Raw genomic sequence first — 25,132 nt, forward strand, 5'->3', positions numbered from 1 at the left:
TATCTTAGTAAATTTCAGCAACCATGCTTTGTGTAGAAATGACTTCATTTATTTCAGTTTATACATTACTTTTGATGGTGGAGGTGCTGAAAAAACCTGCAAGTGATCACAATAAAAGTACCTGAAGAAAAAGAAAAAAAATCTATCCTGTATAATAACTTTTCATTACTCTAAAATATCTGTATAGTGTCTAAGTAGAACAGTTAAAATTGCTTTAACCATCTTGTTTCAAAGCTGTGTGACTCATCACTGCAACACATTTGATGTTAGAGTAATGTAGGCAGGACTCATATTTGTGTGCACAGGCTTTCTGTCCTGGAGTATTTAAAAGAAGTCATTATTCAATAAAAAACCTGTCACTTGAACGGTAGATTTGAATACAGTGTTGAATAGAAGTATAATTTTGCAATAGATTTTTAGATGTTAGACAGAATTAAGTACGTAGAGGCAAACTCAAACTGTAGCACCACATACACAGAGATCTTTTCTCCCTGAAGTAATGAAAGGAATTCACATTGCAGAACACAATATGACCTTTGGGTCTCATACTTGTCAAAAGTTATAAAAATGCAACTACTGAAATTCTCATTATAAGGATTACTTGAAACAAGTTTTATTAAACCACCCCAGCTACTTAAAGGCAAAAATAAAATAAAACAAATAAGTAAAAAATCAAACATAACCCCTTAACCTCAGTACCAGCAAGATGCCATTTGTGATAAAAATTACCAACTGTTGTAATCCAATAAAACAGGGTAAAATTTAATACCTGTTTCACCTTTTTTTCCAACTACAGTAACCTTCTGAGAAATGCCATCATTAACTATTTTCTTTAACAGGAAGGGTAAGAGAAAGAGAGAAAGCCAACGGTTCTTTTTTTTTCCATAACTGAACCTGTGGCCGTAATATAATAGATGCCAAATACAGCTTATGTTAGATTTGTTCTTCTAATACATTTTAAGGCAATATATGTAATATTTTAAAAAACGACTGAACAAAGAAGGAAATTTCTGATTCTGAAACAGCAGTGCTTGAATGTTAATCATCCCCTACAATCAGCACAACAGCTATTGCCAGCCATGCAGAAATGTACAGAAAAAAGTAAACACTCGACAGAGAAAAGTCCTGGAAAAAGCAGGTCATTAAGATCAGGTACAAGCAAAGTGCACGAGCTCTTTCACTCCAAGCACGAGCTTAACAAAACTCTCTCAAAGAATTGCAATATTGACAGACCTGTGGAGGAACCTGCCTCCTTTTTTGGTCAGGGGTTGTGACATACACCGCCTGTGCGTACGCGTAACTTTTGAACCGCGGTTTAGGAGAAGGCGAAGGTCCCTGGGGTACACTGACTGTGATCTACGAATAAATTAGAATGCACACATGGGTAGGAGCATGGATTGTAGAAGTAAGTATTGATTTCAAGAGCAGCTGAAGAAAAAGAAGCAGGAAGGTCGTTTTTCAAGGACAGTGTTGGTATTCAGCAGGTAAAATGGGATGGTATTAAGGAAACCTCTCATTTAATCTGATACCCTTTCCAAAAGCAACAAACTGTCAGGACTCCACACCAGCAGAATACCAATGTAAAGTGAAGCTTTTTTATAATTTACAAGCAGAGGCTCAAAAAGCAAGTGATCATTTGTCACATCTTGAATAAACAGAGCCAATATTTATCTGCTCAGTACTCTAAAATAGAGTGAGCATCCCATACCCAATCATACAGATTAAATTAAGACAAGTTATCTAGGCCTAAAATGCACTAAACACTTTAAAAGAGGCTGTCTGATGGTTTCAGTGAAAACAAAAACTGACATTGCAATCATAAATAAATTCCAATTATTACATGAGTTTTTTAAGAGGACAACAGTAAACAGAGAAGAGATTATTTTAAAACGCAGGTCATCTTAAATAAAATGCTAAAATTTAAAACTGTGTCATGACTATGGATAAACACCAACATCTATTCTCTAAAAAGGTAAGGATGTTTCTATCTGCTTTTAAATGTAGCCTCCCCAAATTTGTGTTTCTTTGATGTGTCGTGCCACCATCAAAACGCACAATGCTGGACAACTGAAGTGCAAAGCACTTACTTGCTGAATGGTAATTTTTAAAACAGTTTGGTGTGAGATGAAAACCAGTATGAAAGTACATGCAGAGAAGTACATCTGACTTGCCTGTGGATGAGACTTTGCCCATTATACCCATGGGATTTTTGTTTTCCACTGGCCATTTAACATCAAACTCATGGGGTAGGCAGGGAAACAACCACTTTAGCACAGCAAGATGAAAGAAGAAAAGTGAAACTCACTTCTTGTGAAAAATGCTGTTCGTGTACTTCTACGTGCTCTTCTCTAGTGATCCTTGTGTGCCGTGGCAGCATCTCCACCTCCCTGATGGCTTCCATGGTGACTTGCTGGGGGAGGGCTTGAAAGAGCGAAGTCACATACATCAAGATGGACTTCTTATCTGGATAGGCAGTTGCAACATCTGGAAGACAAATTACCATGTGCCATTTCAGTTTCCACATTCGATATGAGAAACAGCCAATTAGTTTAATGGAAAGTTGATAAGATAATGAGCAATCTATTGTCCACGTGAATACTCTAGAGACTAATTAGAACCTTACCATCAGTTCCAAAATTGCAGAATAAACTTGCATATCAGTGAAAAGCTGCCAAAGTTTATACAGGTAATGTTACCTCATTCAGCATAAGCTTCCCATCTATATTTCTTGTGTCAAAATGCAATTTTTAAAACTGTGATCCCCATTGAGCAGGACTAGACATAGGAAAAAATGTATTTGCTTGTGCTGTATAAATACTGCAAGTATAAAAAGTTAGGAAAGCCTCATTTTCCAAGTCATGCCTTTTACATTCTCCCCACATCATTTATCCACTGAAAGCATCAAAGATGTGGGGGGGGGGAAAATAATTACCACTTTTTCTTGTGAATGGATTCATAAAAATCCACAATTGAAGTCAAACTACAATAAAGTTACATAGCTTTTATGTTCTACTTGGTCTTGCATTCTTCATGAAATTTGTGGAACATCAAAGGAACGTGGTATTCACAGACAGTAAAATACATAATAGAAAAACTCTTTAAAAAAATAGCCTGTAAAATTTCTATGTCCTTTAGTCAGTACAAGAAACTTTGCATGAACACAAAGACTATTTCAGCTTCTGCACATAGCCATGTCATACATCAGCAGGAGAAGCACTTTCCCTGACTCAACAATTCAAGTCAATAACGATTTGTAAAAATGTAAGGCATGTGGCAGCTCTTTGAAATAGTTACTTTGTTATTTGCCATTGACGCTTACTTCCTACACTCAGTCTAGTGAATCAAGATATAAAAGGACACTTGTACAAGAAATTTATCATGAATTTCACGAATGTTTTAACAAGAGGGCTGGCAGAAAGCCAGGAGCTATGAGTCTTTACTGTCTCAGATCAATCCAATCTTAGCTAAGATTTGAGTTCACAGAAAAAATAAAATATATCAATGGTTCTACAACATGGCATCTCATTCTCCCTGCCTAGAATGTGGGAAGGCATCTTGCATTAAAAGCTGCATATATATCTGGAAATTAAGAAAAGACATTCTGTGAATAATTTTGGTTTGGCTTTCTGACCCATCTCCATATTTTTGCTTGGCACTTTATGAGAAGCAGCTGAAGCTTTAGTTCTACTTAGCAGTGGCTGGAAAAACGGCACATTCCCTCTAACATTCCCACTTCCATAATAAAAGTATTTTACTGCAAATGTCTTCTTGCCTTCTCTTGAATATTCTAACACCATTTTGTTATACTTCGTATACTTAGTAATTGATGCCTACATGAATATCCATGCCTTCCTACTGGGAAGAGTACACACTGGATGATCAGTGCCATCTGTGATTTTTCTATTGTTTGTTCATTACATTCCTTTTCAAAATGTTAACCAAATGGGCAAATACCTTACTATTTTTCTACAAAAATATCTCACACAATAAATAAAATGGGTTCCTAGCAAACAATATACACGCCAAAAATTGTTTACCCATTCTATCTGACAAATAGAAAGTACATATGCAGCTGTCAAAATCCACTGGCAAGTAGGAAAGGATTTAATTTTTTAATCACAACAAATAGCTAAACAACCATAGTTGTAAAGCTTTGAATATCAATCCATCTCTCAAAAGTCTTTTTATGTGCTCCTGAATTATCAGAGCAGGAATGACTTCTGCTACACTTTGCCTTCACCTTTTCTTATTTTGAATCCTAGTCTAAGGTTTACCACCTGCTGTGTGATGGCTATTTGAAATCCTCATAGCTAGACAGTAAATAAACTGAAATTCAAACATTTTTTGCAAGGAAGTTCAGTATTTCTTTGTAAATATGTCTACATTCATTTGTGGGGCAAAAATGTCTGTCAAACCAATACATGCCTCTTAAAAACTAATCTCAAACTCTTGTAAAATACATTTCTTAAATAAAACTAAGTAAAGATATTAAGACTAAGCCATTTCTCCAATACTAGTTTTGAGAAAATTATCCATGTTTTTTTTTCCCCCAGACCAATTTATCTTCTCAAATTCAACTCAGAGGCAATTCTATCAAAAAATTTTCATCGGTTTTCTTGACAAAGAATATCCAGAGCAGGACTGAAAATAATAAAATGGATGAAAAAAAATTAAGTAGACTACAAGTCAAAAGAGTTTAAAATGGGAAGCATTATAAGGTTAGCAGAAGTAATATTGACGTCTTTATCAATAAAGAATTTGAAAGACTTTGGAAAGCTCTGGAAACCACTCCAGTTCTTTAATAAGATACAGTTACATAAAAGTAGTGGAAAAGTTTCCAAGATGAGTGTTCCAATTATTGAGAGCAAACTTTTTCAGTACAAAACTTTATGCTGACAGATTAATATTTTTCAAAAGAAAAAAGTGACTTGAACATGCCACATGGACCATATAGTTCCGACAATTCTTCTTGATACCTTTTCTGTTCCATGGGATTACTTATTAAGGCTTGTGGTTTCTTTAAGAATCCTTTATCATCAAAGAAACAAAATTACTTTGCAAAACCCTAACTGTATGTGCTCCCCCTGAAAATATATTCAACCGTGACCATTTAGAGAGACGAGTCTGTCCAGGGAATGTCTCCAGTCAAATTAAAAAAATACAGAAAAATAAAACTAAACAAAACACTTATTTTGATATATGGGCAAAAAGCCTGTCTGAGTCTGAAGAGACACCACAAGAGCTCAATTTTAACCATAAATTTTAATGTATAGTAAGGTCTGTTCATTTAGAAAAGCAGTTATTTGGTAACAAGTACCAAAAGAGCAGAAAGAATCTGAGTTCACACCAGAACATTAAAATCATGAAATGTAACCCAAATCCACTGTGTTTAAGTGCAATTGGCTTTAAAGGATTATTACAGGTTAAATTTGGGAAGCAATTTGCCTGATAAAAGTTCATTGCAGCTGGATTTTTATGAGCAATATTTATTTGTTTCCTGATGAATATAACCACTGTTAAGTTTGACTGTTTGTTAAGGATGGCTACAATAAGCCTGATATGTTCTCAAATAATCAAAGTCTTCAAAAAGTGATCCAGCAGCCAATTTTTATAAGCCTTATAGTTCACAAGTGTTTTGGTTCCTGCATCTATATGTTTGGTCAATGATCAAATTCCTGCTAACATTAAGGGATGAGTGAAAATGAGGAGGATACAAAACACAAATAAGTTCCATACCAAAAAATAGAGGTCCAGAAATACAAACAAATTCCAACTTTTCCTACACAGTGTTACATTATGCACACAAAGCCACACACAGAGCACAAGTTAAAAATGTTTATGGAAATATGTCCTAAAAGTTTCAAATACACAGCTACTATTATAACGGTTCCTTTTTAATAATAATTTGCTTTCTCCAAGCTCTGATCAACTAACAGTTCTGACACTATTTTTTGTGAAATGGTTTTACTATTTGTGTTTACCCTTTGCGTCAAACTAGTGGCAAAATAACTTTGAAAGAAGAGAGCTTAAAGGCCTGCTGCACTGCCAGAAAGATTGTATTTCTGTATATAAATTGCTGATCTAGTCTCTTTAGATACTTTCTTTAGATTTTTCTTTAGAGAGAAAAATTTTAAAACATACTTTACCTTATATAGTGCTGAGAAGCAATATAAGACTTGAGCCCAAAAAATACAAGAAATCCTTTGTCCTCAACAGAAGCAGCTAGGATTTTCACAGAATCAAAAAGTAGAAACCATAGAAAACTAATTTCTAAATCCTATACATCACTTAATGCTGTTTGCTTCTATTACAATAGTAATAGAAAATCCCAGTATTTTAATATCACCTGCTGCTATCCCAAATGATATTTTTAAAACTGTGCTAAATAAAAAAAAAAAAAAAACATTGCCTTTCTTTCCACGATAAAATGAGATTCTCAAAGCTGATATGAATTTTCAGAGGTTATGTGGGTTTTTTTCTTTATGATAAATAAAGGATGTTGTTGTTTCTTCTATCAGAGTGGGGGTTGGGGTTTTTTAAAGGCTTTTAAAGATATGAATAAAACATCAATACTTATTACAGGTTCTACTATTTTTTCCAAATGCTTCTGTTCAGAAAGCAGAAGCTCTCAAATTCCTCAGATAAAACAGAAATCTGACAGATACATAAATGATTAAAAATTTACATCTCTGCAATGTAAACTCATTACAGGAGATATTTCCAAATTCCTATGGCCACTCCTAGTGTGGCACCTGCCTCAGCCACAAGATCTAAGACGAGGGCAAAGAAAAGCATTTATAAAAGGGCAGCCACAACTCAGATGTAACTTTTATTAGTTTTACCTTTTAGCCTCAAGGACAAGGGTGAACTTTACAAAGCCTGTTCAAAAATCTGCAGTAATCTGCCCGACAAGTCTGACCAAAACATTTTGAAAGAGCCTTCATAAAACCCAAGGTATATATTATGATCTCATTTTTATTTGGAAGAACCAAAATTTGCAATTGAAAGTGCATGACAATGTACTAGTAAAAATGAAACCACTTACTCTTTAAAAGCAAGAAAAACAAGGAAGATTTCATTCTCAAATGGATGTTTTGGAAAATTAGCAATAAAAAGAATCTCCAAAATGTTGCCCTCATAACTAAAGGAAAAAAAAAAAAATTGGAAATTGTAAACTTGGTAATTTTTACTCCAAATACATACTTTTGTCATTTAACAAGTCCATGTACAGACATTAAGCTATGACAGAATCCTGAGCCCCATCTGAGATTTGCTCTTACTGGTGACTTAATTCCTAGACTGTGAAAACATGAGCCTATATGTAGTTCATTCTTATTCAAACACCAAGAAACAAACAAGATTATCAGGCAAAGATTATAAGGTGTTTTGCTTAAAGGTATACATACTTCTCCCTCAGTCTCCCCTGGGTTTCAAAATGATATTTTCCTACATTCATGTTTATACTAATGGTATGATAACAGCAGGAAATACAGTAGTAGTAATGGTTTACTCCACTGACACTCACTGCTGCCACTAAGACCTCGAAGCAATAACCTCTGCAGTGTCTGAAAGGCCAGCCAGTAACTGCAGTGTCTACTCACAATTACTGACTGGTTTTGCTTCTTTTTTAAACCGGGGATTATTTTCTGCCTTAGTTTTTTACTCCACTAGGAGATTGCATGTTAAATTCAAAATGAAAGCAATCTTTGCAAGTAACCTCAAAGAATAGCCCTAGACTTGCAGATAAACAAAAATCAATGTATGAAATACTGCAGAACTGTAAATGTTGAAATGTAAGAAGTCTAATGATTTTAAAACTTTATTTTAAAAGCAAAGTTAAAGCAGGTATTTCCTTGAAAAATGCTTTAAACCTGATGGATAAGAACTACAGAGTACATTCAAAATGCTGACCTTTGTAGGTTGTATTAAATAAGGCCACAACAGCAGCATGAAGAAAATATTGTCAGAAGTTTAACACATTTGTGTTTTAGAATTGCAGGTCAGGATTTGTGGAATTAAAGTGCTGCAGAATTCAAGTGTATCTGGTAATGAAATGTTTGGTGGCAGAGCATGCCTTTAATCTGTCTGAATGTCTGTTCTGATTTGACACATGAATGTGAAGGAGCCTTGGACTAATATGCCAGCACTATCCAGGTTAAGTGAACTTGATACTATCTCTGCTTTTGAAACCTGCAAAATCAGACTTAATACCTCTGCTGAACAGTAAAGGTGTTGCTTATTCTTTTTCAGGCTCCTTGTAGTATTAAATATTGATTTAGTAACACCACAACCTTTGCAACTTAAGCTATATCTAAAGTAAGCGTCTTCTTAGCAGCAAAGATAGAGACAGAAAGAAGTGAAGTCAAAATAGCAAAGGAATAAAACTCTGGTTTTAAAAATTTGGGGCATTTTTATCATATCATGCTTTATTCTGATATTTTTGTCACTGGGTAGGGGTGAGCATGACTCTCCTCAATTTGTTGAAATAACAAATAATAGTCAGCAGGTAATATACTCACAAAACTGATATACACTACTGAAAGCTGCAGTTTGATTTTTCAAACCCTGGAAATGCAGTGAGGGGTGGGGTGAGGCAGGAAGGGCCAGAGGAAAAAATCCTAAAATATACCCTGTTGCCTAGTTCCTACTGAAGAGTTCCTTCCTGAAACTGAAGACAGATCAAGGGAGTTACAGTGTCTGAATCAGAAATAGTCTTCAAAAATGGTAATATTAGCAATCACCAAAACTGTAATTTTGCTAAGAGTATTTGAGATATTTTCAAACAGGTTAATATTTGAAAGAGCAAATGGGACAATATTTCAAAATATTGTACATTTTCCACTTAGCTTTTATAAATATTTAGTCTAGAGAAACTGCACAGGTAACTATGAAAAAAAAAAGAAAAGAAAATTAGAGACGGAAATCCAGTAACTAAAGATTTCATAACTTCATATGGAGATAAATTCATTACTTTTATTTCATTGTAAACTCTTTCATAAAGGTAAAATGATATAAGGTAAATGAAAAAGGGCAATTGAAATCTAAACAGCCAATTCTGAATAGAAAATAGAAAGAGCCGTGTGCTGGATAGGTGATTGCATACTCAGTAAGAGAAGGCAATACTTCCTCAAGTGCAATCCAAAAAAAACATTGGGAAACACAGCATTCTTTTGAGCCACTACAGGACAGAATAGGGATTCTGCTGCCAGAGTGTCTGTACCTTCCTTTTATTCCCATCTGAATGTGCTATTTCTGATATCGAGGCAAGCTAAAATCACCTGAGTTAATTCCATCCCAAACCAACAAAACAGAATGCTGAATCATACTACAGGTGACTTGTACTTTACCCCTCTAGAACCTTATGGACAACTTATTTTGTTTGAAACTTGAGAAAAGCAAAATGGAAAAAAGAGTGAAACCAATACAAGAAAGTGTCCAAGATGGACCAATTTGGCTGTAAATTGAAATTAAGCCATTCCTAGCCTTGTTTTGATTTATCAAAGAAAAAATGCAGCAAAAGTTTTAAGGAACAAAGCTAAAGTTCTATGCAGGAAAATTCCTAAATTCTAGGTCAAGATCAGGTGTAAAATGAGTTCTAGATATCTTAAAACAAATACAAAATTTAGTGTGCATAATAGTATCTTCAATAATAACTCCCACTGTCCACTAACTTAGGGCAGAGTATCATTTACAGGTATAATGCAATAATTTTTATATTCAATAGACCATCCTTCGACAGGGCATGAATGTTTGATTAATTTCAGCTAAAAAAAAGACAGAGAAATTTCCAATATCATCATGAGAGACTGAGAAAATTCATAGCTATTAAGGTTCAGTTCCATATAGGGTATTTAGGAAATACATAAAGGATATATATTTATAGGCTATATAAGAAAAGAGAACACTCACTGACAGAAATTCATGTGTACAAATTGATTTGATGCGTGAGTTTTAAATTCAAAGAAGAGGTTTCTTGATGAGTCATATGGCTACACATACTGCATTTTCACTGCATGTGTGAAGTGGCTCCACCTACATGAAAACCAGTTACCTGGATATTACAGGCTTCTCTATGTATGGCACATAAACAGTACAAAAAATGACAAATGAGCTCTTTAAGAATGTTAACTGCAGCAGATGAAAAAAGGCTATTTCCAATTTAAAAGCATATCTTAAAAAAATACATACACATCTTGAAAATGCTGAAACCATAATTTTAATAATTTATATATATCATGATCATTTCTGCATTGAAATGGTAAAGAGACAGGGTAGAAAAAGACTTAAATATAACTTATTTTTAACATTTTAGGGATTATTTCACCAAGAATGCAGCAAATAGAATAATATGCTGATCTCTTTCCTTAGGCTGATCATGAGGAAAAGCAGTCTAAAATGTGTCATGCCAATACTTTTTAAAAATGCAAGCTTTTACTGAAGGGTTACTATGCACTTTCCATTTTCCAGAAAGTGATTTAAAATCTACCTGCAATGCAATTTAAGAAAAAACCCTTAAATCTGATTATCTGAGGAAGAGAACTGCTCATGCTTGACAGTGAGAACTTCTTAAGCCCATACTCTGAGGTTGGAAACATCTGCTCATGTTTTGCATAAATGTAAGCTTCCATTTACATTTCAACAATTTTATACATGGTTAATGTTGGAAAAGCAGAGAAATAGGTTTAGGGCAAGGATGTCTGGTAATTCATAATGTAAAGACTCAGAAATCAACATTTTAATGACTCCTATTTAAACATGCAGCACAAAGAAGGTGTCTTGTCTTTTCCAGCCCATGCAAGCCTCAGCCTGAGGAAACAGAATTGTGTGCGACACTGGTGGGTGAGGAGCAGCATGTGAGAAGCCAAGGAGACTTTAAAATGCTACAGCTTGGTGGAATCAGACTGGATTTGAGGACATCATATCTATAATATTTAGTTCAAATGTCCCCTGCAAGATGGAATAGCTGTAAATATGCAACCACAGCAGCCAGGTGTGACTGGGGTGCCAAATGGTATATTATGTGTGTATCAAACAAAACAAATATAGCAAATTTCAAACGTGAAGCACAATACATTAAACTTATTTAATACATAAAAGGAAAACCATGAGTATTAGAACATTACAACAATTACCCTCTAAGCATAATAGCAGCACTATAATCCTTTACTTTGCACTCTGAAAAAGGAAATCCTTCTAAGTACTGTATCAGGAGGGCAAATTGTGTAAGAAGGGCCTGCATGGGCCCCAAATTTGCCCTAAAACAGGACAGATACAGACCACAAATCAGTATTACAGGAACACCTTGTTTATTAGACATTTTTTACTCCACTATAAAAGGGTGCTCTGACATTTTTCTTAGTTCAGAATTATTAATTGTCTTCATGGTCTTCACTCACAGAAACAAATGGAATAACAACATTTCAGCACTCAGCTAAATCCAGGAATGTTTTATGATGCAGTATAGGAGCAATTTCAAAGCACAGCATTTTCATGGATGGCTTTATTAAAAACTCAAAGAAATTTATGTTTTTAATGCTTTAAATACACCAATCTCTAGTCCACTGCAATACACTTAGAACCTAAATAAGCATTTGTAGTAGTTCATGAATGAGTGCTATGGTAGAGGCTTGTTGAGTCAGCTTGGACTCAAAAATGAAAGGTAAAGAAACGGTAATTTAATCTTTTCAAGAGTTTCTAGAATTGATACAAATTTTGGGACATTCTCAATATAACCACTCTTCAGATTACATAGGAATTCCAGTCTAAACAAAGCACAGCTCATTTTAATGCTCTAGTAGTGTATGTTCAGCTATTGTTAAGGAAATGTAGACAAAGCATTCAAGAACAGAACAAAACCCTGTCACATTAAGCAAAAATTGCAAAATTACACTCATCAAGCTTGACAGAATAGCTGCAAGTATGTAAAATAGTATAGTGTTATGTACAACAGCACCTTCTGAAAATACTTCATACATTTGAGCATTCAAGGAGCAGATAGATCACAGCCTTGAAATGCAAGGCTTGTTACTTTTTCCATCCAAATATCAATTTTGAAAGATAAACCAAATTCATCTTCAAGAAATATAATATTGATTTTACTCCACAAAGCATTAACAAGACTTGATTTGGAATTCTGTTTTCTGCTCTGACATGTCCAAGAATGATAAACTACAAGTGGAACAGAAACAAGTTGCTAGTCACAAGTAAGACAGCGTCGAGAACAAAACTGTTTTGAGAGCCTATTCAAAGGAAGGCTTAGAGCAGCCACACGAGTGCTCCTTCTAAATATATCATGGGGAGAAAGCAATCAGAGCAAAACCACCAAGCTCAAGGACAATGTTAGCAGAAGAACAAAAGACGACCATACAAACCTGAAGAAATACAGCCTGAAATGCAGAAAAGTTTATTGCCTTCAGAAAGCAAGGTTCTGAGCAAGGCAAAGGAACAGAAGCAAAGAATCAAAGTGACGACAACAAAACTCGAGGCATTCAAAAAACCTTTATAATGAGATGTTTACCTGATATTGCAGGTAAACAGGACTTCAATGAAAAATTAGGTTCTAAATGTTCTGTTCCTCCCATCATTTTTATATTCTAGTTAATGCTAACTAATTTTTAGTTATACTATTTTAATACAGGCTACAGTTTCATGCTTTTGCTTTTCTATGAGCTCCACTTCCCTGCTCCTGTTTTTGTTTTTTTTTTTCAATTATGGGGAAATATATCCATGCAATAACCTGACCAAAATCATAATAAAAATAACATGTCATGTCTGACTATTCTTGGAAGCTCTGATAAAGAATTAGACTAAAGATGCAAAAGAGCTTTTCCACATATTGCATACATATACATATTTAACAACTAATAGTACATCAACAGAGCATGTGAAAGAAAGCTGGAGATTAATCAGTGCAGTCAATATAATGTAAATAGGAGTTAGGAATGCATTAGAACAACAACCAGCTTTATTACATATTTATCATGCATTATGCTAATGAAGAAAATGCAAACAGCCCTAAAAATATGTTTAGATAGGACTGTGAAGCGACAAAAAATAAGCAGGTTAACTCTAAATATTAGTTGGTGAATATTTTAATAAGCAGAAGAATTTGTAAATACAGAGCAGTAGCTAAGCATAAAAGAAAAAGAACATGTAAAGGTTTAAGAAAGTATATACTCCTGGAAAAAGATGGAACTGCTAATTCCACCATTAGCATAGTATCCCTTGATATTTAACTTGCAAGTACTAATTATAATTTCTTGAATTATCTCTTTTCAAAATTAAATAAATTACATAATATTCAGATTCACCAAGTGAATATACATTTGTCCATTAATTAGCATTATTATTTCTAAAGAGGTTATGTAATGTCAGGCCTTAATCTATGTTTTTTGAAACAAAATATATTTTTTAAAGGTCAAATCTAATTCAAATACCAACTTTTATTAGCATTTTTAAGGGGGGAAAAAAGGATCATAAGAAGACGTGCTTGAAAATTGACTTTAGAATTTAGAATTGACTTTTCCAGGCTGAATAATTAAACAAATGCGCAATGCTACAGGTACAGGACTCAAACAGAGTCATGATGAGATTAACATTCATAACTACAGTTATGGGAGCAGAGTCTAGGATTGTAAATTAGAGCAGTGGAAACCAACATTTTCTTCAAGTCTTTGTTTAATTTCCCAGTGCTAGAGAGACTGACTTTAGCCAAAACATAAAGAAGGGATTTAATGGTTATTAGCTAAGACAACATACATAATCTGAAAATAATGCAGAAGAGGTCACCTTCACAAAGAACTCAGTGTTCTGAAGACCTGAAATTAGGCTTTGAAACAGGGCCCGAAATATCTAATAAACAGCTAAATAAATGAAATACATGCCCAAACCCACTGGGAAATTTTCCTTTCACATTTAAACAGTGTACAGTCTTGTAGTAAAACTACAAAAATATTTTAATACAAAGGTTACCAGTGTCGCTTCTCATTGACTTGTTTCCCTAGATTAACATAAAAAGTCAACAAAAACCAAAACCATAGAACTGAAAAATCTTTCAGAACTAAAGGAAAAACTAAGCAGCTCTCCAAACTTTAAACTACCAATATATAATACTTTTTAAACTACAGATAATTATTAAATATCCTAAAATAATCATAAAATGGATCTTATTCTGCTTAGCTAATTTTTGGTTTGGGTCTTTATTTGACTGGCTAACTCCTGAAAAATCTTTGGGCCTGGTTGTGCAACCATTTTCATCAAGCAGCTTGTGCAAGCTGGCCCAACATGCTAATAATTTAGCCCATTTTACCAAAAAATACAGTGCTTACATCAAAACTGAGCCTGCAGGATTCAGATAGGACAAGTGAGTGACACCAGTGACAGAGAAGTGGCATGTTTCACTAACTTGCAGCATTAACAGTTTAGTAATATATATTCTGGGCCTGCACAAAACATTTTTAATAAAACATGAAAAGTTCTAATAGCTTAGAAATAGCACATTTCCAAATCCAGAGCAATAGATTTGATGCAGACTGAAGCACTCAGTCTGCCAAGGACAGATAAAGCAGCAATGGGAGCCAAGTGCCTTCCCCACACCATTCTCCCTCTGAGCTCCAGCTGACCAGAGACCTCAGCATGAGCAGAAGGCATGCTAGGAGCCTCTCAGTTCTGGAGCACACAGATAAGAAGTGAACTATATTTTAAACCTTTGAAATAGCATGAAATCTTGATGCCAACTAACCAGCAAAGCTATACAGCAGATGTACTCACAACAGCAAAACCACATTCTTCTACAAACCTGAGTCAAGGGACACGAGAAGACAAACACCATAGTTAAACATCCCAAAACTTTCTGTAATTAGATTCTTCTTTCCAATCAGACTGCTCATGTAAGCGAAAATAAACTTAAAGCACTATAGTCATGGCATTTTAAGGAAGATATAGTGTACTTACAACAGCAAAACCACATTCTTCTACAAACCTGAGCCAAGGGATACCAGAAGACAAACACCATAGTTGAATGTCCCAAAACTTAGATTCTTCCTTCCAATTAGACTGCTCACGTAAGTGAAATTAAACTTACCCATGTGGCCACTGTAGCCATGGCATTGTAAGGAAGATATAGTGAGCAGTTGCCAGTGTCCAGAACTTAAGTCTCACCTACATGATTATTTTCAGTTCAATGGCATGCAACTCCTAGCATGCACAGGTCCTTACTTCCTGAGTAATTTGTTGTGCCTTTCATCTAAACTTTGGGGCTACAAGGATACCATTTAACAATGAAACTTGCAAAAATGGTACTAAGTATACAAGTAACACAAAAACTAAACACCCTACACCAGGATAAATAAAGGAGTATAAAACAAGCAGAATCAAAATAAAATACTTACGAAAACATATTTTCTATAGTTTCTGTGTGCTCCTAGCTTGGAATAAATAGCAAAAATTGATAATACATTATTATTGAAACATGTTCAAAAACCTTACATGTCAGGCTCTTTTTGTTATGTTTGTGATCTACCAATTAATCTTAAGATCAACTCAAGCATTATAGCTTTCTGAAGATCCTGCTAGAGAAAACATGAAAGAAGCAGGTAAGTATGTCCAGGTAATCTCTTAAAACAAAGTTTTTACACATGTATTTTTATTGCCTTGCTTTTATAAAATGTTAACATGCCATAGACAATGATATTTCCTCATAAAAATGTCCCAGCCTTAGCAAGTTATGCAACAGAGAGTTATGGATTTAAGACAGAGTTTGACCTTTTGAAGTATTAATTGTTTCTGTTCTTAGTGTTGCACTGGTCATTGCAACAGATATTACTGAGAAGAAAGTCAGGAATGGACTACTAGAAAGTTATAAGTTTAATGAGAATTACCAATCTATAAAAGCTTGTAAATTTTCTGTTTCTTTGTATTTGGCCAGAGTAGTCAGACTATAAAGCATCCATAATGGAGATCCTAAGTCTTTCAGAAGACAGCAGTTAACTCTGGGATATACAGTGAGGTGTCTCACCTCTAGGTCATTTCTTTAAAAAAAAGCCAAGCAGTGAGAATGGAAAATCACTATCATCTGAACATCTTATGTCTGTCTGTTGAATATCCAATATGCAATATGTCTGTAGTATCAATTAAATTCCTAGTGGAATCAATTACAAAACAAATTCTCAAGTTCCAGTCCATCACTCATAGAGGGAATCTCAGCAGAAAAACATGCATATAAAGAAACTGTGATTAACACCAATGTCAAAACCTCCCCAAGTTACATATGAAATTATGTTGCGTACAGAATCCAAAGATGAACTGGCAATCTTGGCTTTCAGAACAGTTCACAAAGTTAAATTTATTAACACACCCAATGATAATATTCTATTTCAGTTGTTGAAAATACAGTGATGATATATTGACTGATCTAAAGCACTCCTCAGAGTTTTCTCCAGCCCCTATTTTGCATAGGACACAACCACTCTTCCCCAACTTCTGGGTCCATGTTTCCTTCAGCACCCCAGCTGTTGGACTCTCAGTGAGAGAACAACTTTGCAACTGGTGGATGTCCAAGTCCACCTATCCTATTTCATGTGCATTCCTGTACTGGTTTTTTACATAAGGAGGATGAGAGATACCTCATCACAGAAGTGATGTTTTTAAAAACTTCATTGTCCGATGTTCCTGCCCTTCTCTTCATCTTACTGCACCCCTTCCCTGACACAATTGGGCTACAGCCCTCATCACAAAGTTAGACACTTATTGCCAAAGATGTTCTTTATCCACTTTGACAGTCCTGTTAAGCAGGCATTGCTCCTCAAACAGGTCCCCGCAGTGGAAAAAGCCAAAGACCCAGCTGTGACACCAGATCCAAAGTCAAAAGTTGATCTGCAAATATGTCCAGTCCTCCTTGAGCTTTTCCTCTTTACCAGCAGGAGAGGAGAGCACCCTGCCCTTCATGCTCACCAGAACTCTGCAGTCACTCTTTAGATACCCAGGCACTACCCATTGATTAGTGCCCAAATGAATGAGCAAGGGAGAGCATCCAGAGGGTCAGAGAGTTGAGAGACTCTGCAGCTACCTGGATCCAAGTGGCTGACAAGCAAAAAACCTCTCAAGACATGGTCATGTTTGCAGAGGAATGCCTCCATTCCCTGCAGGAGACACTCCCTGGGAAACATCACTCTCCTTTTCTTCACCCTGGCTGAGGTGTCCCTGCCTCTGATGTTTCCTGTGACAGAGACTTATCTTCCTCACCAGTTCCACAGGCTCTTCTTCAGGGCATAACTTTTCCAGAGAGCATTTGGAACAAATGGTGTGGGTTAGCTTGTGCCAACCTCTGCTGCAGGCTTGTGCTTCTGTCAGTTCCAAAAGAGCAGCCAGAGGCTGATTGCTATCAGCTTCCCCTAAACATCTTATCTAGAACTGCCCATCAGGGAGCATCAAGCACCAGCTCAACTGCTTAGAAAGAATTGATATAACCAGGGGGCAGGAGCACAATAAACAGAGGCAGCCAAAAGAATCACAGCAGTACCCAAATGACTTCAGAAAATTTTAGGAGTAATAAAAAATAATTAGGGAATGGCAATTTCACTCTTATATGAGCAATCAGAGTATATACTGATGAACACTATGAAACATTTTCTGAACAGATAACATATACCTGAGAGTACATTGATAATGCTCCTTACAAACATTAAAAATCATTCACACGTTAGATGGCATCTGGTTTAATTCTGAATAATGCTTTGAGAAAATGAAGCATTACACAAAATCACAGTAGCCTTCAAGAAACAGTTTAATCCACAGGTCTTTAACGAAAAAGAAAATTAGCGATCCAGTTTTCTAGTAAGGTTTCAGAGGTACCCATATCTATACATGTGAGGTATATGCCTCACATATATGGGAGGTATATGTCTCCTTAAACCCAAGCAATAGGTTCAGTCAAAGATGGGTTCACCAGTAAGTTACTAAATAAAGTTCTTTTATCCACAGTTTACACAGAGCCAGACCATGTTAACATAAAATTTCAGTTCAGGCCATGCAATTGGTGAATCTACAAAATAACTGCAGTGATATAAAACATGAGAATTTCAGCATATTTCCAACATGCATAAAGCATTTAAATCAATGAAAATACCAAAACATTTATATTATTATTATTCTGTGCACTATATAGTGATATTGTGGCTAACAGTACTGATTATATTCTAACAAGTATTTGCTAAAATACATTTTAAGAGGAAAAATAAAGACTGAGAAAGCACACTGATGTGGACAGTTTGTCCCTATGGTCCAAGGAATTAAGAGTAAACAAGTCATGTATTGACTTCAAAGTAGATATTAGTAAGCACCTCTTGCAACAGGAAAAGAAAAGTGAAGAAAATATTCTCCTAATCTACAGTTTTCATTCTAAGAAACATTCTGTACATCTTTCTTTAGGAAGTAAACTGACAGGCTGAGAATTTTTAAACTTAGCATGCAGTTTCACAACAGTTTTATCTTTACCTTAAGGAAGGAAGCCACGACAGTTTTTGCAATTCCTACCTTTCACATGTTGCACTGTCCTAACTCTTAGCTTTGAGAATGCACTAGCACATTTATCTCAGTTCATAAAGAGGAGATTCTAAAGTTAAGCCATAATAAAACCAATGCAAAATAAGACCCAGAGCAAAACCAGAATAAATATTTATAAACCAGTTAAGCTCTCTGAACCATTTCACTGTAGAATTATAGAGAGGAGCAGCGCTGGGGGAAGGAAAGAGATTGTTTCAGAGCTGACTGGCTTAAATCCTGTGAAACCTTCCCCATGGCTGCACCACCACTGCCCAGCTCCTGACTGAAATAAGGATAACAAAAAATCAGATTATAACTAGAAAATTATACTTGTGACTCCACTTGAGTAATGTCAAACTAAAACTAGCTATCATTGAGCTACCGATCAAAGCAAACAAATTTCTTTTCAAAAAAGTGGATTTTCCCTAAAATCAGCATTTAATTAAATTGGTATTATTTCATTACTGGTATGCAAATGAAGTTTTATTTGTTCATCTTATCTCCAAACATAGCACATAAATGCTATAACAGACTGAAATTGTCAGAAAGGAGGATAATCTCCTTTTTGCCTATCAGACAAAGATTTTATTTCTTCCTTCAGTGCATCACCATTTTTTCCCCAATTTCATTGTGCACTATTTCTACTGCAATTCTGTGTGAGTGACTATGGATGAAATTCTTTCTGTTGCACATTCAATTATTTAAACATAGTGAAGTGTTAAATTACTGTAAACACATTTGATGGCAGATGCTGATATTTTAAAATGGCACCTGATGGACCTGTTTCATAATTAGTTATAATGAGCAGGAATGTGGAAGAACTGTTCTAAAGGGATTTCAGCACTGCAGCTTTCCCATGCTCCATGAAAAGTGGTTATGTTCAATAAATCACCACACTAAGTTCTTGTTTCTTCAAACCCAGCTTCTGTTAAGGGACATATACTCCTATGGATTTATGCACTAAAGCTAATTTGCTGAGTTAAACAGCCAATAGCATTGCTCTGAGGTATACTCATACAGATTTATAAGGCATTCTTTAAGAGTACTACTAACTGTTGAAGTAGTGCTCTCTTTCAATTTTACAATCCAGAAAATTAAAATAAGATACCTAAACCAGAATGGCAAAGAGCCTTGTGGAAAAGAGAAAATTCTGCAGTACAGTTCAAACAAGTAGCTTAATTTTTCTTCATTTCCTTGCAATCAACAAGCCTCTTGATAAATAAATAAATAAAGCCAATATAGTCCTAAAGAGGTTGGTGGGAGCTTTTTTACAGAGAAGTTGCATCTTATACTTATAAACAGCCCTCAGAAATGGAAACCCACTGACTTTCAAAGCCACTATGCAACACGTGGAATAGGTTCCACGAAGACTAAAAGCCTTTGTTTGCAAAGAAAGGCAAACTTCTACTTAAGCATTTCTGCTGCTGTAGTTCAATAAGTAAAATGCCTGTTGATATTCAGCAAACTGCAGGCTCTTGGCATAAGAGCCTTGCTGCAATTTCTTCCTTTATTAGGCTCTGCTCAAAAAGCCATTATAGAGGTCTCTGTTATGGCTCTCTAGGCACACACTGCTCCATGACCCTAAAGAAATTAATCTCTCTTTTAGTTTTATATTCTAATTTTAGTCCAAGGAGCCAAGTCTCACATCATGGAGCTGTGTAAATTGCTAATAAAAATTAATAATTTAATTCTTCTATTTGGAATGTAGACTTTTCTTAGTTACAACGATCACTAAAAAAAAGCAATAACATAATTGTGAAGCACCATGCCATTGCATATATTACAAGGGCACAAATCAAAATACAATTAAGTACTAAACCACTTTGGTTTCTTTTAAATAACACAGTTTAGGGCATAAGTAGAGAGATATAAAATACATAAAACAATGTTTGACAGCAACCTTAAAAGCCTTAAGTTTTAGCAAATATCAGAGAAGTGTTACTTTTTTTCTTCACTCTAGTCATAGCTAAACCAGACAATCATCTTTGCTTTACTACCTCTAAAGGGCATAGAAAGGAAACTGTAGAAGGATCTCCCAGATTGTACAAATAATAGGTAATGAATTTGGAAACCATCCCTGTGTGTTTTGACAATTCTTCTGGGAAAGCTTTCTTTAAGTATGCCATATATGTAAGTCTTACATACACAATAGGTTATAGAAAGTAAGCTTCATACAGTTAATGGTTGGCATTTTCCCAAAATACTAAGATACACTAATATAATTAATTATACTTACACAACTGGTTAAGCTTTCTTTTTAATTAACTTAGTTTACTTTGTCCAGGGTGTTTTCCAGCATGAAACAAAACAGGCAGAGTACATTCCCTTAGCATTACAATTAGCAACACAGAATCTGATTATTCTGTTTTTACTGTTAAACAAAAAACAATGCAAGGAAACATCATCAAGAGTCATATTTATAACTACATGTTGATTTGAAACTGAACAATTAAAAACAATTTTCATGCCAGGGTGTAGGTCAGAATAGTGTGTGGGCCACTGAAGCCAAATGTCTGGTTGTTTCAGTAACAGAAATGTGAGGGTGAATTCTGGCACTTGTCAGCCTATGATAAGTTTCTAACAGACTAATACTTGTCAGGGGAGTGATAGCTGATTATACAGTAAAACTGTACTGGAGAAAGGTGATGAACACACTGCGAAGGAAAGATTTAAAAATCACACGAGTCACTATAGCTCATGGCAGAGTAATTCTGCAGTTCCTTGTTTTAATTTATCACAGCAAACTATCCAATACCAATTTTATCCAACATTTCCCAGTGGAACACTTGTAATATAAAAGCACGGCACAAGCAAATGTACATGAACTTTGATATATCTAGTAGCAAATTAACTACAGTAACCTTGCTCCTGCTGTCAGTCTGTATTTAACAGGATGGATGCTCCTCCATGCCACGCTCACAGCCCGTACAACTGAGAGAGATGAGTTCCTTCAGGGAGCAGCCTGTACCCATCGATTTTCCACTTACCCCTGACACTTCAGAGCAACCTAGAGTCTCTTCCAAAAAGGGACACCTTTCCTTAATACTGAGTGAGCATCTGCCCATTGAGAGCAGGATGCAGTTGGCAGAGTGCTTTGTTTTCTTATGCTCCACACTGCAGCAGCAAGGGTAATGAAATACAAGATCTGATGAGAGACTACAAGTGTCTGTCTAAGCAAGAGGTAACAGAGCCAGAGCCCACGTTTCTCCTCGTGCTCACTGCCAGGACAGGGACAGCATGAGATGAGCAGATGTGACACAACCTGTGAACAGCAGTCCACCTGAAGCAGCTCTTATTGTACACCACTCCAAGATAAAGGACCCAAACTGCAGGAATTAAAATAAAACAACAACCTTGGTTTTCAGTGATGCTGAGCACCTTTAGACAATGTGCAAAGCTCTAGTTAGAAGATACCTTCTCTCTTCCCAATAGGTACAGAACAACTTAACTCAGGTACTAATGACTGTTATCTATATTTAACACTCACAGAAAGCCAGGCAGTAGATTAAAGGACTAGTCCTATAAAAACTTAGAATTCCCAGACAAGAACTATATGCTCATGTACTGCTGGTTTACTATATATATCATTAACATATAAAGTAAGCTGCACCTCTATTAGTTGCACATTACTATAATATGCAAATGGAATCAGAATCAAAGTAAATCAATCTTCAAATTAAATTTCTGTCTGCATTTAAGAAATATTCTGAAGAACCTCATTTAAAGCAATACATAAATAGCTTGATCATAGATTTCTTGGCAACTTTCATGTAAATATTTCATAATTTGAAGTTAATTTTCAAATCATTTAGACATTTCAAGAATGCATATCAAATAATGTTTTCCATTTTAAATTCTAAACGTTGTCCATCCTCTGATACTTATTTCTAAGCAACTTTAAGCTACAATCTTAATTCAAAGGATGGCTGACTGGATCAACCACCACTCTACTGTTTTATTAAATCATGTATCAAGTAGTCTGATTCTGCACAGCTAAATAACAGTCCATGTTCAGAAAATCAGCAATTGGATTGCAAGTAGCTCATCCATGACAAAAACTAAACTCCTCTGAAGTTTGAAATAAATCACCTTGAATTCAGAGCAACATATTAGGCAAATGTGATACAAAGTTGGAAGTATGTAGATATAACTGCCTATTATAATCCAGATTTTTTTTTTCCACCTCACAGCTATCCCAGTAATGGTAGGCTTTAGCTGAAAAAACAAATTAAAAGAACTGGACAGACTCCTGGATACAAAAGTTCTCTAGCACTACTGGAAAAATATTAACTGCATTTACCATCTGTGGAAGAATAATAATGCTTAGGTACAGTCCTCACAGGAATTTTTGCAAGGTTTAAGTAATATTTTAATGTGTTTTGTAGATTAAATATCCAATAAAAGCATAACTAACCATTCAATTTAGGAAAACTAGATGCCTAAGGAAAAAAAAAACAGGAAAAGTAATTGCAATATGATTACATAGAAGGAATAAGATTATAAAATAATATACTTAAATCCTGTGTTAAATTGCAGCTTTTAATGAAAATTCCACTTTTTTCACATTTCTGTTACTTTGGATGTTTGAAAGCATCTTTGTCTAAGTTTTCAGGCATAATTTAGAAGTCAGGCCTAGTCCTGGATCTTTTCCAAAGCCTGGAATCATCAAATTTCTACTCAACAGAAAAAAAATCATGTTCTTAACAACATGTGATCTTGACTTCATAACAAAGACACTCTCTCAATTCCTCCTGCATCAGAAAATATCTATTGTCTTCAGTGAGGCTGATAAAAATCAGGGTTGTTGTTTTGTTTCTTTTGTTTTTCTGAATAAACCTCAAGAGAAGGCTGGATTTGAAGTAAAAATTCTACCTGCCAAGCTGGTATGAGACACTTGACATCAGACTGTCATGCCATGAACACGATCTTCCAATCTGCTTGCACCACCTAATACCTCACCTGATCCACCTCACCTGGATGAACATTGACTGATGGCTCTGTTCTGCGCAGGGTGTGCACTAGGAGAGAATAAGTTTAGTGCCATTGGAAATGCTGTGTCCTGCTTCTTGGAGCTGGATTCAGCTTTTCACTGATGTCAGAATTACCACTGGGAGAGACATTGAGTCTTCCAGACTTGGATGACAAACAGAGGATTTCCCCCTGTCTAATTCTTAATCAGCACATGGCAGCATGAAATCTTGTATTAATGAAGTGTAAACCCACTGCCATGGGTTTAATTCCTTAATTCTCAGCATAAGGTGAAGATCTTCCAACATATTAATTGGAGCTTGGGCTCTTTCTAATCCTGGTGATATTCTGTTTAGTTCTATTACATCAATTTAGAATGATTACCTTATATTTTCAGTGGCTCAGGGATAAAGGAAAAAAACCAACTAATTCTACAGAGACTGTTAAAGGTAAGACAGATGAAAAGAAAGGCAGCAAAAATCAGTCCATCTCTATGTATCTTATAAACTTAATCATAATTTTTTAGAAGCAAACTAAATTCTGTGTTTAAGGTAACCAACTACTATTAACCAATTACTGTTAGACTTTAAAAATGTTTCAGCCCTGCCTGCCACCCCCCGCCCCTCCTCAAAGGGACAGATTAAAAATGTTTGAGAGGGGATAAAACATTAATTACTTAATTTCATTAGGCTAGCAAGCAGAAGAGAGGCAAAAGAAAAAGTTCAAAGAGAGAAATTACTGTAGAAGACTCTAGCCTGGATTACAAAGAACTGCTAAAGAAACAAAGGAAGTTTCAACTTTCCTTCCAGCTCATAACTCCTGTCACACAGGCAGCATAGTCTCTATTTATCACCTGCCAGATTGAGATTCAAGAGAAGCAATCCAAAAGCAGATCAGGGTTTAATCACAAGGGAGCCAGCAGCATCACCTTGCAAAGTGCAGATGAAAGGGAGCAATGAAGACTTAAATAAAAGCAAGTCAAGAGGGCTGAAGAGCAGTTACCCAAAGTATAATTCAAGAAACTCATATCATGTCCAAATGGAGAAAACAAAGAATGATAAATTCTGGCAGGCTTAGCGTAAAAAAACCCAAAAACAAAACAGAAAGACTGGCCCAGGAGGAACAACCAGCAAAACATAAAAAAACTACTAATAAATCTTCCCTCAAATATCTCCAGAGACAGATCCCTCCTAGAGACTTTGCAGAAAGAAAGGATCAGCAGAGCAGGAACATGTAAAGACAACAAGGCAATTACTGAGTATCTCAGTGACTTATTGAATTTGTATTCAGTACAGGTTCCCACGTTGAAATAGTCTGTGACCGTGACCAGATACAGGAAACAGGGCACAGTATGCTAGAATGGGACTCCAACTCTGAGCAGAAGTGAACAACCACTTCCCTCAAACTGCAGGCATCATTCTCAGTCCTACAGGTGATTATATTGTTGGAATTCACTGCTGCAAGTGAGACCTGCTGATTCATGTTCAGACAGGAGCCATGTGCAGACTTGCTGCAGTGCAGTTCCTCCCATCACCCAGGTAATGACCTTAAGACACTAAAACATTTTCAGCCCCTCACTCCATCCCTGAAAATCCCAGCCACAGCAGCCACCTGCTGGATTTGG

At 35.6% G+C, this 25,132-nt stretch overlaps 1 protein-coding gene across 1 annotated transcript in view; it reads right to left on the reverse strand.

Annotated features, from left to right (window-relative positions):
- DMD (dystrophin) overlaps window positions 1-25,132 on the reverse strand; it is a 1,043,539-nt gene that overhangs the window by 726,423 nt on the left and 291,984 nt on the right. The window contains 2 exon segments of the mRNA XM_058043463.1: window positions 1,234-1,356; window positions 2,306-2,484. Of these exon segments, the coding sequence (XP_057899446.1) occupies window positions 1,234-1,356; window positions 2,306-2,484 (302 nt within the window).

The sequence above is a fragment of the Melospiza georgiana genome, chromosome 2 (genome assembly GCF_028018845.1).
Source record: "Melospiza georgiana isolate bMelGeo1 chromosome 2, bMelGeo1.pri, whole genome shotgun sequence".
Classification (NCBI taxonomy): domain Eukaryota; kingdom Metazoa; phylum Chordata; class Aves; order Passeriformes; family Passerellidae; genus Melospiza; species Melospiza georgiana.